Source organism: Mustela lutreola, chromosome 1 (genome assembly GCF_030435805.1).
Source record: "Mustela lutreola isolate mMusLut2 chromosome 1, mMusLut2.pri, whole genome shotgun sequence".
Taxonomy (NCBI): domain Eukaryota; kingdom Metazoa; phylum Chordata; class Mammalia; order Carnivora; family Mustelidae; genus Mustela; species Mustela lutreola.
The window spans coordinates 280185052-280200103 of record NC_081290.1 but is presented as its reverse complement, the minus strand read 5'-3'; the positions used below and the strand labels follow the sequence as shown (position 1 = coordinate 280200103).

The 15052-nt window shown below is 43.6% G+C and overlaps 1 protein-coding gene across 1 annotated transcript; it reads right to left on the bottom strand.

Moving 5' to 3' along the window:
* Positions 1-219: 219 nt before the first annotated feature.
* On the bottom strand, positions 220-15044 carry SDHAF2 (succinate dehydrogenase complex assembly factor 2). Its single transcript, XM_059143987.1, has 4 exons — positions 14886-15044; positions 11098-11321; positions 10904-11013; positions 220-993 (listed from the first exon to the last, which is right to left on the bottom strand). Exons 1-4 carry the CDS (start codon positions 14919-14921, stop codon positions 863-865), a joined length of 501 nt encoding a protein of 166 aa, XP_058999970.1. The 5' UTR covers positions 14922-15044; the 3' UTR covers positions 220-862.
* Positions 15045-15052: the final 8 nt, after the last annotated feature.

Below are 15052 nucleotides of genomic sequence, written 5' to 3'. Positions count from 1 at the left end.
CAGCACTGCCAACCGATTCATTCTAAGATGTTATTGCTTATGTGTTGTCAATTCGTCAACTACAATCACCGGGAAGACTGTAGAAAGACCGAGAACGCTTGCCATCGTGCCACATGGGAATCAATCCTGTGGCTGTCACCTTATATAACTCTGGAAACAAGTGACTGTGGATTATATGAGGACAGACAGAATTAAAATAATTGTGTGAGGGCCGGGAACTGTGATTTCTCCTTCATAAAATATTCTTTAATATTTAATTATCTTTCAGTGTACAGAGTGAACGTTTGCGAGACAATCTGATGAGGAGGATGTGGACTCGTCAGCAGCGAGCCCACACATCCCGCCTGCCGCCCTCGCTCTGCCCGCCGCGCCTCTGAAAGAGTCAGCTCAGGGGCCTTGGGTCTGCTGCCCCAGGAGGAAGGACCCTACCTGGGTGGGGAGAGGGGAGCAGATTTCACTTGAACAAAGCCCTGGGCTGCTCGGGGAAGCTTACTACCCAGCCCCCGCAGCTGGCTGTCTCTTTGCAGGGCACACACTTCTGGTGGAAGCTACGGGTGAGCTACACGCGTCCCGACACCGCCCTCCTGTGGCAGAGGCCCGACTCCAAAGACCGGAGCCAGAGAAACAGGCCAGAGTGCCGGCAACACCAGCAAGGGCTTTTAGGCTTAAAACTAAACCAACAAAGTGTGAGAATGAGTCACACCCAGTATTTACATGTCCTGAGAGATGGGTCCAGCATCTGAAGCAAGACAAACAGTCTGGGTGGGCTGAGTGTCTCAGGAGCAGCAGGAAGTCAAGGCCGGGATCTATCCTAAGTTAGGGTCCACGGACGGAGCCCCCACGGCAGGCGACGGTGCACAGCTCAACGTGGCTTTTCAAAGAGGTATTCCAGATCTGGGGCGCGCAGTCTCTGCTCTTTGTTTTTATTTTTAGCAAAGTCTCTCAGCAGTTCCATGACTTCGTTTTCAAATATTTCTGGGGCTGGTTTTGCTTCTGCAAGAGAGGAATGGGCAGAAAGAATGATGTCAGTTAATCCTCAGGCATAAGGACCCTGACACTTGAAACTCTGGCCTTTGCAAAGAACCAGGAGATATACACACTGTCTCTAGTCTTCCTCTAAATGCACACAGTGGCCTGGAGCGGGAGCGGGTGACCCACGGCTGCCCGCCTGGGTAAACAGCTCTATTGGAACAGCTGCTCCCATCTGTTTACATACTGTCCACGGCCGCTTCTGCACGAGGATGGCAGAGCTGAGTAGCTGCAACAGAGACCATATGGCCACAAGACTGAAATATTTACCGTCTGGCCTTTTATGAACAAGTTGGCTGACCCCCAGGCCGGTCCATACTTGGCAGCACGATTTTGCTCTGCACTCGGTATTTCTGTGTTTTCTGGGTACTGTGTTTCCCCTTCCAGCCTATACGTTTCCCGAGGTGGAAGTCCTCGGTTGAACATGGCAGACTAGGAGCTCCACTAACTTCAGCAAAAAAGAATTCATTAGAAGACCGTTAGAGGCGCACAAAATGGACATGACCCCGGAGAACCAGATGCGGATGGAGAGGCCCCAAGGGCATGGGCAGCAAAGCTACGGGAGTGTCCTCTTGGGGGTGTGTGAGGGGGCCCCGTATGCCTGCTTACCACCCATCTCTCTTGCCACCTGGAGGTACTCGCTTATGATTCCAGTTACAAGCAAAGCCTCCCACCAGGGAAGCTTAGGTAACGTGCTCGAGAAGGACCCTCCCACCAAGACTACAACGTTGGGAGAGAGAATTCCTCAAAGCTGAATTCCCCCTCACTCAGCACAGAGCCCAGCGTCTAGTGGGCTTGGTGTCGGGTTTTGCTTTGTTTTTGTGATCACTGAAGGCCAGGCAGGAGGTTGAGTGCAAGTTGGAAAGAACACTGGGCTCATCCTAACAAGAAAAGCCAGAAAAACTACAAAGAGCATGACTTTCTGTGAAGTCATCTGAGAACAGAAGTCACGGGGGAACCAAGTAGAATAAAATCTAAGGGAAGAGAAGCTCCCCCACAAAGGAGAAAGTGCACTAGAGCACCTGCCTGCCCGAGACAGGGCCCAGGAAGAACAGACACCGGATACCACCGGACAGGTCAGAAGAGTTCGGCTAAAATGTTTAACCAACTGCTACAAGCCAAGTGGGGACTAGCCACAGACGCCGGGGGAGTGCATGCCCTGCAGGCTGTTCTCAGGAACCCTCCAGAGTGCGCTCCTGACCAAGACTAGTTCAGAGCAAGAGGCGGGAGAAAGTCTCCCTCACCGGTGCAAGCTGGGAGCAGCGGAGTGGCCAACACCGCAAAAAAAAAAAAAAAAAAAAAAAGCGCATAAAGCCCAGCCCAGCCCTTCTCCTCAACGAAATAAAAGCCTTAAGAGCCTGGATGTAGGTCTGCAAATCCTACTTCCTACTTGTTCAAGGACCCATCTGGGATGGTGAACCGGATAATGGAGAACGCCCTCCCAACCTTCCTTCCCCCAAGTGCGAAGCAACAGGAATCTCCTGTTGGGGAAAGGCAGGAGCAGCGAGAGATTCCCTTTGAGGCACAGAAATAGGGGGAAGGCTGAAAAGCTGAGGGAGAACAGGAACACTGAGAAGAACCTTCCGGAAACTCAGCCCCTCCTGTTGGCGGATGGCAGCAAGAGGCTGGAGGTGCAGGGAAGGGAAGGAGCGCAGGAACAGAACCCAGGCGAGCCTAACTCCTAACTAGACCGACTCCATCCATCCTAGCAACTTACAGGAAGCGCGCCCATTTCTAGGCATAAATACCATTCACTTCCCTCTTTACTGTCCTACTTGTAATGTCTAAGATTCAATTAAAGATTATGAGATACGCATGCGCACAAAAGAAGAAAAACACAACACCCTGTGAAGAGACAAAGCGATCAACAGAAAAAGCCTTGGGGATGACCCAGATGTCAGAACTGTTATAGAATTTAAAAGTAACTAATACGTTAGGGGGTCTGGATGGCTCAGTCATTTCAAAGCATTTACCTCAGCGCAGGTCGTGATCCTGGAGTCCTGGGATCCAGCCCCACGCATGGCTCTCTGCTCAGTGAGGAGTCCGCTTCTCTCTCTGCCCTTCTCCCTGCTCACACGCCCCCTCTCTCTGATAAATAAAATCTTTAAAAAATAACTAAAATATTAAAGACTCTACCAGAAAAAGTAGTCAAAAATGTAGGAACAAATGAGCAGCTCGACTACAGAGCTGGAAACATAAAAGCCAAATGTAAATGTTAGAACTAAAAACACAGTAGCAAATAAGCAGAATGACCTCAACAAGTTCATCAAGAGACTCAACACTGCAGTGCAGGAAAGAACTGGCAAACTACAAGACCGATCAGTCTCACCGCTACAAACTCCCCAAACTGATACAGAAAAAGAAAAGAATTAAAGACACAAAACAGAATCTGGAAGCTGGAGGGAACAAGTAAACAGTGTATGGGAGCCTACACGCCTGGAGAACCCAAGCAGGAAAAATACCAAGAGCAAACATCGAGACACATCATATTCAACACCTAAAAACCAAAGATGAAATGGTGTAAACATTCAGGAAGAAAAGAGACATTACATGCATGGGAATAAAGAGACACAGTAGAGTTCTTGTCAGAACCTACACATACCAGGAAACAGCTCACGGTAATGCTACAGGAATTGGAAGGTGAAGGTACAATACAGGCAACTGAAACAGCAAACCCAGACCCAGGGCCGCTCCTGACCAGACGGCCTCAACCCCGCACACTAACAGCCAACCAAACATGCCCCTGTAATGTGCTGAAAGAAAATCCTGTGAACCTGTAATTCCACACCCAGTGAAAATATCTTTCAAAAATGACAAAAACAGAGATAATTCATAAGAGCAGACCTGCACTACAAGAAACATTAAAGGAAGTTCTTCAGGCAGAAGGAATAGGATACCAGATAGAAACGTGGATCTATACAAAAAAATGAAGATCTCCAGCGATGACTAAAATAAAGGTTAATATAAAATATATTTGATACAGTTATGTATTGTTGTACATATATAAAATATACTATAAAAATTACAATTTATAAAACTATGTATATAAAATATAACATTCTCTACCTTATTTTAAACTGCTCTAAAGATAATTGTCTAGGGTGTCTGGGTGGCTCAGTCGGTTAAGTGTCTGCCTTCGGCTCAGGTCACGATCCCAAGGTCCTGGGATCGAGCCCCGCATCGGGCTCCCTGCTCAGCGGAAAGCCTGCTTCCCCCTCTCCCTCTGCCAGCCGCTCTGCCGCTTGTATACTCCCTCTCTGTCAAATCAATAAATAAAATCTTAAAAAAAAAAATTAAAAAGACAATTGTCTAAAGTGAAACAAGAGAAATATAGTATAGGCTCACAACGTAAGTAAAAGCAAAAAGTGTGACAACGACAGGATGGGAGGGAAGAATTGGGAGTATATATTGTAAAGTTCTTGTATCTTATGTGATACAGTAAATATAACTTGAAGAGAGAATAATTCATTACAGACGTATATGGTAAAGCCTAGGGCAATCACTACAAAAAGTATAAACAGTAAACCAACAATGGAGGTCATATGAAATTTAAAATATTCAATTAAAAAAATGGAAATAGAGGAGGAAAGGAAAAAAGAACAGATGGAAGACACAGGAAACAAAAGGACTGCAGATTTTAATTCAACCACATTGCTCAATTACTAAATGCAAATGGCCAAACATATCAATGGAAAGGTAGAGACTCTTAAGACTGAATAAAAAAGAGAGGACATATGCTATCTAGAAGAAGCTTGATCTGAGCATAAAGACAAAGATAGGTCAAAAGCAAAGGGATGGTGTGGGGGGCAGATTTGAAGCTGGCCCTCAGTATTTCCCACTCCCCTTGCATACAAGTCCTGCATAACCCTCAGGACTGTGAACATGACGATGCCGACCGCAATTAGGTTATACGGCACAGCTGACCTCAGCACAAGGAAATTATCCAGGTCGTTCTCACTTCATCACATGTGCCCTTTATTTTATTTGTTTTTTAAGGGAGGAGAGGGAGAGAGAGAGGCTTAAGCAGGCTCCACACCCAGCACGGAGCTCGATCTCACAACCCCGAGATCATGACCTGAACTGAAATCAAGAGTCAGATGCTTAACTGACGGAGCCACCCAGGCGCCCCACATGTGCTCTTTCAAAGCACTGTTCTCCAGCTGGTGGCAGAAGGAAAGTCAGAGAGATCTGAAGCGTTCAGAGGGTTCCACGTGAGGGAGAATCTCCATGGCTGAGATGGAAGGAAGCCTGCAGGCAAGGACCTGCATGTGGCTTCCCGGAGCTGAAAAAGATCAACAGGGAGCAAGACAGTTGTCCTCAAGCCCCTAACCCTAAGCACATGAATTCTAAGAACCTGAATGAGCTTCCCGACAGGAATGCAGAACAGCTGACACCAATTTCAGACTGAGTTCTAGGCCTACGGAACTTCTCACTTATAGAACTATGACTGTATGTCATATGTACATACAGTCATATGTATGTCAAATATGTACGAACCATGCTGTCTAAAATCACTGTTTCTCTCAGTTCTTCTAGATTTTATTTATTTATTTGACAAAAAGAGAGAGAGAACACAAGAAGGGGGAGTGGGAAAGGGAGCCTGATGTGGGACTCGATCCCAGGACCCTGGGATCATGACCTGAGCTGAAGGGAGATGTTTAAGGGCTGAGCCACCCAGGTGCCCGTTTCTTGTAATTTACTATGTAGCACAGAAAACTAACACAGATGGGAAAAATATATATCATGCAAACACTAATCAAAAGAAAGCTGGCCTAAATTATTATCTGACACTTCAGAACAAAGAATATTATCAGCAATAAAGAAAGACATTATATATAATGATAAAGGAGTCAATTCGTCAAGAAGATAGAACCCCCTAAGTATGTTTTCACAAAACAGAGCTTCAGGGGTGCCTGGGTGGCTCAGTGGGTTAAGCCGCTGCCTTCAGCTCAGGTCATGATCTCAGGGTCCTGGGATCGAGCCCCACATCAGGCTCTCTGCTCAGCGGGGAGCCTGCTTCTCCCTCTCTCTCTGCCTGCCTCTCTGCCTACTTGTGATCTCTGTCAAATAAATAAATAAATCTTAAAAAAAAACAAAACAGAGCTTCAAAATATATGAAGGAAAAACAGAGAACTGAAAGGAGTAATAGACAAATCCACAAGATAACTAGAGATTTCAGCACTTTTCTCTTATTCATCAACAAAGTACAGAGGAAACCAGTCAGAACATCGAGACCAGGAAGAACGGCATCAACTAAGCTGCCTGAGTTGACACTGAAAGCGCACTTCATCCACAGGTGCAGAAGACATGTTATGTTCAAAGAAGGGCACATGGGACATTTATCAAGTGTACGGTCATAGTTCAGGCCATAAAACAAATTTTGAGAAACTTAAAAGAACTGAAACTACACAATCTAAGTTCTGGGGTCCTAATGGAATGAGTAACTTTCATTCTTTTTTTTTTTTTTTTTTTTTAAAGATTATTTATTTATTTGACAGAGAGAGAGAGAGAGAGATCAGTAGTGGCCAGAGAGGCGGGCAGAGAGAGAGGGGGAAGCAGGCTCCCTGCTGAGCAAGGAGCCCGATGTGGGGCTCGATCCCAGGACCCTGGGATCATGACCTAAGCCGAAGGCAGAGGCTTAACCTACTGAGCCCCATAAGTTTCATTCAAAATGAATGAACCTGAATGAGCCTGAGGGGCACCTGGGTGGCTCAGCTGTTTGAGTTCCAGGTTCCTGGAATCAAGCCCTGACTTGGGCTCTCTGCTCAGCAGGGAATCTGCTTCTCCCTCTCCCTCTGCTGCTCCCCCTGCTTGTGTCCCCTCACTGTCAAATAAATAAATATTAAAGAAAAAAAAAAAGAAAGAAAGAAACTTCTAAACAACTCATGGGTCAAAGAGGAAGTCAGAAGGGAAATTAGGAATTGAATGAATGAGAAAAACCCATCCAAATTCACAATGTGACACTAAAGCAGTGCTTAGAGGGAAATTCATAGCATTACATGCTTACAGTAGAAAAGGAGGTCTCAAATCAATAAGCTCAACTCTCACCTTACAAAACTAAAAAAATAAGAGCAAACTAAGCCCAACACAAGGAGGAAAAAAGGAAATAAAGAGCAGACATCAATAAAATTAGAAAAAGAAAAACAGAGCAAAAACAATGTAACCAAAAGCTGGTTCTCTGAAAAATAAGTAAAATCGATAAACTTTTAGCTACACTGACCAAGAAAAAGAAAAAAACCCCACAAATTACCAATATTAGAAATAAAGGAGGGACCTTACTACAGCTCTTCAGACATTTAAAGAAAAGAGGGAATATGACCATAACTTTATATCCATAGACTTAACGCCTTATGTGATGTGGCCAAATTTCTTAAAGACACACTAATAAACAGACCTCATCTAAGTAAGAAGAAACAGAGAACTTGAATTATTCCATAGATATTAAAAAAAAAAAAAAATTAGACTTTACAGTTAAAACCTTCCAAAAGAGAAAACCTCAGATCCAGAAGGCTTCCCTAGCAAATTCTACCAAATATTTAAGTAATACCAACTCTATATACCTTCCCAGAAAATGGAAGAGAAGAACACTTCATAACTCATTTTATGAAGCCAGCATTACACTGATCAAAACCAGATAACCTGGGACACCTGGGTGGCTCAGTTGGTTGGGCAGCTGCCTTCGGCTCAGGTCATGATCCCAGCGTCCTGGGATTGAGTCCCGCATCGGGCTCCTTGCTCTGCAGGGAGCCTGCTTCTCCCTCTGACTCTGCCTTCTACTCTGTCTGCCTGTGCTCGCTCTCGCTCGCTCACTCTCTGACAAATAAATAAATAAAATCTTTAAAAAAAAAAAAAACAGATAACCCTACAAGACAACTACACACCAGTACTCCATGAAGACAGATACAAAGATCTCCAAAGTACTGGCAAATGAAATCAATCAAGCAAAAGACCAGGTGATGTTTACCACGAGAAGGCCAGGTTGGTTTAATATCTGAAAATCAATAAAAAATTCATCATATCAATAAACTAAGGGGAAAAAAGCATATGACCAAACAAATTACAGTGTCTACAGAAATGCCTAGAAAGCACCTGACAAAATTCAGCATCTATTTATGAAAAAATGCTCTATATACAGCTCATGTGCTCACTCTCTATCTGAGAAAAATAAAATTTTAAGATATTAAATGTAAAAAAGAGAGTCAATAATCTAAATAAATGGAGATACAGAATGTGAGAGATTAGACAATTCTCAATGCTAGAAGAATTTGATCTGTTGTTCTAACACAACTCCAATCAAAACCCAAGTAGGTTTTTGTTTTTCTGGTTGTTTTTGTTTGTTTGTTTGTTTGTTTTTTGAGAAACTCAAGAGGTGATTCTAAAACTATATAATTCTGAGAAGAAAAACAGAGAAAATCTTTGTGACTTTGGATAAAACGGATTCTTTTTTTTTTTTTTTTAAGATTTTATTTATTTATTTGACAGAGAGAAATCACAAGTAGATGGAGAGGCAGGCAGAGAGAGAGAGAGGGAAGCAGGCTCCCTGCCGAGCAGAGAGCCCGATGCGGGACTCGATCCCAGGACCCTGAGATCATGACCCGAGCCGAAGGCAGCGGCTTAACCCACTGAGCCACCCAGGCGCCCCAGGATAAAACAGATTCTTAGACACAGTATCAAAAGCGTGATCCACTAGCATACCAAAGAAAACACTGTACTTCACCAAAATTAAAAACTGCTCTGTGAAAGACAACGTTAAGAAAATGCAAAGACAAACCATAAGCAAGGAAAAAGAAATTTCCAAGACACATACCTGATAAGGAATTTCAATCTGACACAACAAACACGCAAACCTCAGTTAGAAAATGAACCAACCCAAGGTAAAAACAAAGGTGGGGTAAGTTCTGAAGAGACATAAGAGCAAAGATGTAGGAATGGCAAAGAAGCACTTAAAAAAGATCCTCAATATCCTTAATTATCAGGGCCAGGCCAATTCACTACAGTGAAATATCACTGTCTATTTCTTAAAATGGCTAAAAACAAAAACAAAATCCTGCTATCACCAAGTGCTGGTAAGGACGGGGAACTTCACATCTAGTCCCTGACAACGACGAATTTGTCTGCTGCCCCTATAGTTTTGCCCTTTCCCAGAACATCATAAAAATGGCATCATAGAGTACGTATGGCCAGACTTTGAGTCTGGCCTCTTTCACTTAACAGAGGAGTCAGCAAACTATGGCCTGCTGCCTGTTTTTATATGGCCTGTGCGCTAAGAATGACTTTTAAATGGTTCAGGAAAGGGGCGCCTGGGTGGCTCAGTGGGTTAAGCCGCTGCCTTCGGCTCAGGTCATGATCTCAGGGTCCTGGGATCGAGTCCCGCATCGGGCTCTCTGCTCAGCAGGGAGCCTGCTTCCTTCTCTCTCTCTGCCTGCCTCTCAATGTACTTGTAATTTCTCTCTGTCAAATAAATAAATAAAATCTTTAAAAAAAAAAAATAAATAAATGGTTCAGGAAAAAAGTCAAAAGGGTATTTTGTGACAGATGAAAACCCTATGAAATTTAAAGTTCAAGGTCTGTCAATAAAATGTTATTGCAACACTGTAGCAATGGCAGCCTGTGGGCTCCAATGGCAGGAGTGGAAGACTCAAGACAAGGACCATATGGTCTGCACGGGGCCTAAATATTTACTCCCTTTTCCATTATAGAAAAAGTTTGTCTTAACTCTTACCATATGACTCAGTGACCCTTCTCCTGGGTTTTTAACCCAAGAAAAACTGCAACCTACACCCACAAAAAGCTATATGCAAACATTTATAGTGGCTTTACTCATAATCGCCTAAAACTGGAAACACCCTGATGTCCCTCCCCTGGTCAACGGATAAACAAACAGTGGGGCAAATTCATTTGATGGAATTTTACTCAACAACACTACGGGAGCGCAGAGTAAATATTTACACTTTGTGGGCTTTCCAATCTCTATATAAGTCTCAAGACTGTATTATCACACTTTATGCTCAGAACCTACAGAATGGTTTCTATTTATGACTCAAATCTGGGCTGGAAACTTAAAACCAGAAGAGCCGGGAGTGTGAAAGAAATGGAGATGTCCGCTAATATCCATTCTCCCATTTTTCCTTGATAACAGAACCCCCAATGTAACTGGATGCATGAAACAGACTATATTATTTTTTCATCCTGACCAGAAATCATCATGTGACTGAAACTGTGGGCAACGGAAAACTAGGGAGAGTGTGGAGCATAATCTTCTGAGGACTCATAAAAAGTAAGGCGTGAGCTTCTACACACTCTCTCCTGGCTGAAACATAAGCCATGACAGAGCCGCAGCAACCACCTTCAACCATGAGGTAGACAGCACATGACAGCCATCTGGGGGATCTGCACCGCATGACTTCTGAATAGAATGCCTACCTCTGGACTGCTGTTATGAGAGAGAAATACAGTCCTGATTTATTTAAGCTATTACTGGTTTGTTTGTTTTTTCTGACAGCCAAAGCTAATCCTAACTATAAACAGAACTGTTCTTCCCAAAGGTAGTGCTGTTTTTAGACTATCAAGGAACACTTGCTACACAGCCTTTAGAGCTATCGGGTTCCACACCATTCCCCCTTCCCGGCCTAGTTTTTCTGTAACTCTGCCTTTCCACACCATTCCACTAAACTCCCTTTTTGCTTATGTCAGACGGGTTTCTGTTGCTTGCAAACAAAGAACTTTAATAAAACCATTTTGCACGCTTTGAAAAACTTGGAGAGTGCTGGGGTTGAGTGTTGACTGCATGAACAAAAGAAAAAAATTGCCGAGGACACAAAATTCCAGCCTCAATCAGCGTGCATCATCCTACTTTTCACATCATGCCCAGTACCTGTGGCCCAGTAGTAAATATCCCAGTCATTACTGGGCTCATTAATCAGACGATCATAGAGGTTCAGCTGCTTCTCAGTCATGTGGTGCAGATATTCTTTAGCAAAGAGGCTAAAACGAGAAAGAGAGAAAACAAAGATTAAAAAGCCATCTCCAGTAAAAAAGAAAGTGAAACCAAGTCTCATATTTCCCTACCTAAGCAGAATACAGTTTTCCAACATTCCCCTTTTTCTGCTCTCATAGAGCAGCCGGGCTCTTTTGGTTTCTATGGACTCATCCGTTCGCTCCTGCCACGGAGGCAAAGGGATTTCAATCATGTCTTTTTGGGAATCTGTTGGGCTGTCACCTCTGTAGCAACGGCTGAATGATGGTGCACCGAGCAAAGGAGACACTAGATGGCGCCTTGACAGAGCAAGCATCTGAAATAAACCACAAACACCTTTATAAGGACTAACATCACTGGCATTCACTCAACACTTACTAGGTGCTAAATGCATTCAATCTCATTTAGTTCTTACGAAATTATGTTGATACTGTCCCCACTTTATTACACAGGAAGCTGAGTCTCAGGAGGTTAAATAACTTACCAAGTTCACCCAGATCATAAATGCAGTTAGGACTGGAGCCCAGCCCTAACTGCAAATGTATTCTTAACTTAATACCCTTCCAGAAATTCTCCAGCAGAAATATTTTCTCCTTCCTTTATATTCCCTTAAGATTCTTTTTTTTTTTTTTTTTAAGATTTTATTTATTTATTTGACAGACAGAGATCACAAGTAGGCAGAGAGGCAGGCAGAGACAGAGGAGGAAGCAAGCTCCCTGCCAAGCAGAGAGCCCGATGTGGGGCTCAATCCCAGGACCCTGGGACCATGACCTGAGATGAAGGCAGAGGCTTTAACCCACTGAGGCACCCAGGCGCCCCTCCCTTAAGATTCTTATGGAATGGTATATATTAGTCACTTGCTTGTGTTGCATTCTGAGCATACAGTGACGGCACGGTTCCTAATCCTCCACAGGCTCCCAATTTGGAGAAGGGCAAAACCTATCAAAATGCAATGAGAAGGTAGTGACACCAGCAAGATGACTGAACAGGAAGCCTCACACTCTCCTTTTCTCACAGAGACACCAACTGAACAATACATGGACCAACTCCCTTTATGAGAAGTCCAGAAACCAGGTAAGAGATTCCTGAAAAAAAGAAGCCAGCAAATCCTTCCAAATGGGAATTCACATGCATAAGCCTAGAGAAGACGTATCCATGCAAGAAGTCTGACAGGCTCCTGGAATCTCTAGCCAAGCTGACTGGTGAAGGTCTTTTCTTCTACAAAGCCAGTCCACAAAGACTTAGGAGAGGTAACTTTTTTCAGAAGTGTGGATCTGACAGAGAGTTGCAAGGGACATGAAGAAACAGGAATACATGGCCCAGTCAAGGGAAGAAAATAAATCTCTAGAAGCTGGCCCTAAAAAAACAGAGGCATATGAATTACCTGACAAAGTATTCAAAACAACGGTCATCAAAATGTTCGATGAGCTAAAAAAAAAAAAAAAAAAAAAAAGCGGGACGCCTGGGTTGCTCAGTTGGTTGGACAACTGCCTTCGGCTCAGGTCATGATCCCGGAGTCCTGGGATCGAGTCCCGCATCAGGCTCCCAACTCCACGGGGAGTCTGCTTCTCCCTCTGAACTTCTCCTCGATCATGCTCTCTCTCACTGTCTCTCTCTCAAATAAATAAATAAAATCATTTAAAAAAAAAAAGCATGAACAGAATATCAACAAGAAGAAATATTAAAAAGAACCAAACAAATTTTGGAACTGAAGAATAGAATAACCAAATGAAAAAAATTCACTATGGGGCTTAACCGACAGACTTGATCAAGCAGAAGAAATAATCAGTGAACTCAAAGACAGGTCATTTGAAATTTCCCAATCAGAGGAAGAAAAAAAAGAATGAAAAAGATTGAAATGTGCCCAAGGGACTTATGACATCATCAAGCAAACCAATATAAATATTATAGGTAAAGATAAATATGTGACAAATATAGAATATTATAATAGTGGTACGTAAATCACTTTTAATTCTGGTATAAAAGTTGAAATAGAAAACCATAAGCTAATGGATATACAACACAAAAATATGTAATTGTAGGGGTGCCTGGATGGTGCAGTTGGGTAAGCGACCGACTCTTGATTTCTGCTTGGGTCTTGATCTCAGGGTCCTGAATTCCAACGCTGTGGTGGGGCTCTGCACGCAGTTCAGAGTCCGCTTGGGACCCTCTCGCTCTGCCCCTTCCTTTCCACTCACCCCACCTCTGTACACATGTGTGTTCTCTAGCAAATAAATAAATCTTTTAAAAATAAATAAATAGAATAAATCTTTTAAAAAATACATATAGAGAGAGGCGCCTAGTGGCTCAGTGGGTTAAGCCTCTGCCTGCCACTCAGGTCATGATCTCAGGGTCCTGGGATCGAGTCCCACATCGGGCTCTCTGCTCAGCGGGGAGCCTGCTTCCTCCTCTCTCTCTCTGCCTGCCTCTCTGCCTACCTGTGATCTCTCTCTGTCAAATAAATAAAATCTTTAAAAATAAAAAATAAAAGACAGGATCCAACTATATGATGTTACTACAGACTTCTTTTAGATGGAAGAACACACAAGTTGAAAGCAAAAGGATGAAAAAGATATCCCATACAAATGGTAACCAAAGAGCAAAGATGGCCCTCCTTGTGTCAATCAAAACAGGCTTTAAGGGGCGCCTGGGTGGCTCAGAGGGTTGAAGCCTCTGCCTTTGGCTCAGGTGGTGATCCCGGGGTCCTGGGATCGGGCCCCACATTGGGCTCTCTGCTTGGGGGAGCCTGCTTCCCCCCTCTCTCTGCCTGCCTCTCTGCCTGGTTGTGATCTCTCTCTGTTAAATAAATAAAATCTTTAAAAAACAACAACAACAAAAACAGCCTTTAAGTCAAAAACTACCAGGAGAGATACGGGACATTATCATATAATGATAAGAGTAGGGGTAACAGAGTAAATGCACCAGGAATATAAATCAATTATAAATATATATGCAACCAACATCAGAGCACTCAAACATATGAAACAAACTGACAGAACTGAAAGGGGAGATAAACAGCAATACAATAAAAAAGATTTCAATATTCCACACTCAGTAATGGATAGAGCATCTAGACCGAATATCAATAAAGAGAAGACCTGAATAACAATATAGATTAAATGGACCAAAACGGACGTGTACAGAACATTTCACCCAACAGCTGCAGAATACATTATTTTCAAGCACCCTTGAGTGGGAATACTCTCCAAGATAGATCACCTTATCCATCTATTTATCTATCTAGGGTTGCAAAACAAGCCTTACCAAATTTAAAACGATTAAAATGATACAAATGATCACATTGACATGAAACTTGAAATCAACATCAGAAGGAAAACTGGAAAATTCACAAATATGTGAAAATTAAACAACACACTCTAGCTCATGAATAACCAATAGTTCAAATGGGTCAAAGAAGAAATCGAAAGGGGAACTCGAAAAGAGGAACTCGTACTCGAAAATATCTTGAAACGAAAACGCAGCGCACACAAAAGTTATGAGAAGCAGCCAAAGAGTAGTACTAAGAGGTTACAACGTGAAAAGTCTACAATAAAAAAATTTATCTTAACATGTGAAATATCTCTAACAGGTATTAGACAAAAGAACAGCCTGAAGAACACCGAGAGGTGGTGCAGCCAGCTCCACCTGGGGAACAGGTGAAATCTGAACTGGGTCTCGCTCGAGACAGGCACACAGTGAGCTAAGAAAAGGATGGATGTGACCTGAATCTCCTGTTGCAAGGCGGATCTCTCCTTGGTTCTGCCCTTGCCCTGGGCTAGCAGGCAGCTGGATGCTCCTCGCAGTCTTCATGACTGCGCTGGTGGACGAGACACAGTCCCCACTATAGCACCCGGGACCCTAAAATCTCGACGCTCCCTACCCGTGGCAGAACCTGGAACGTGCACGCCACCGCCATCCTTCCCGACCCACACCGGAAGCCTACGGTCAGGTCACTTCCGGGAATTTCCCGACGCCTGAAGTGCGGACTTCAGCGCTGAAGGGCCTGAGCCGGAAGATGCGTCCCTGCGTCTTGCGGAAGTGGCTGTG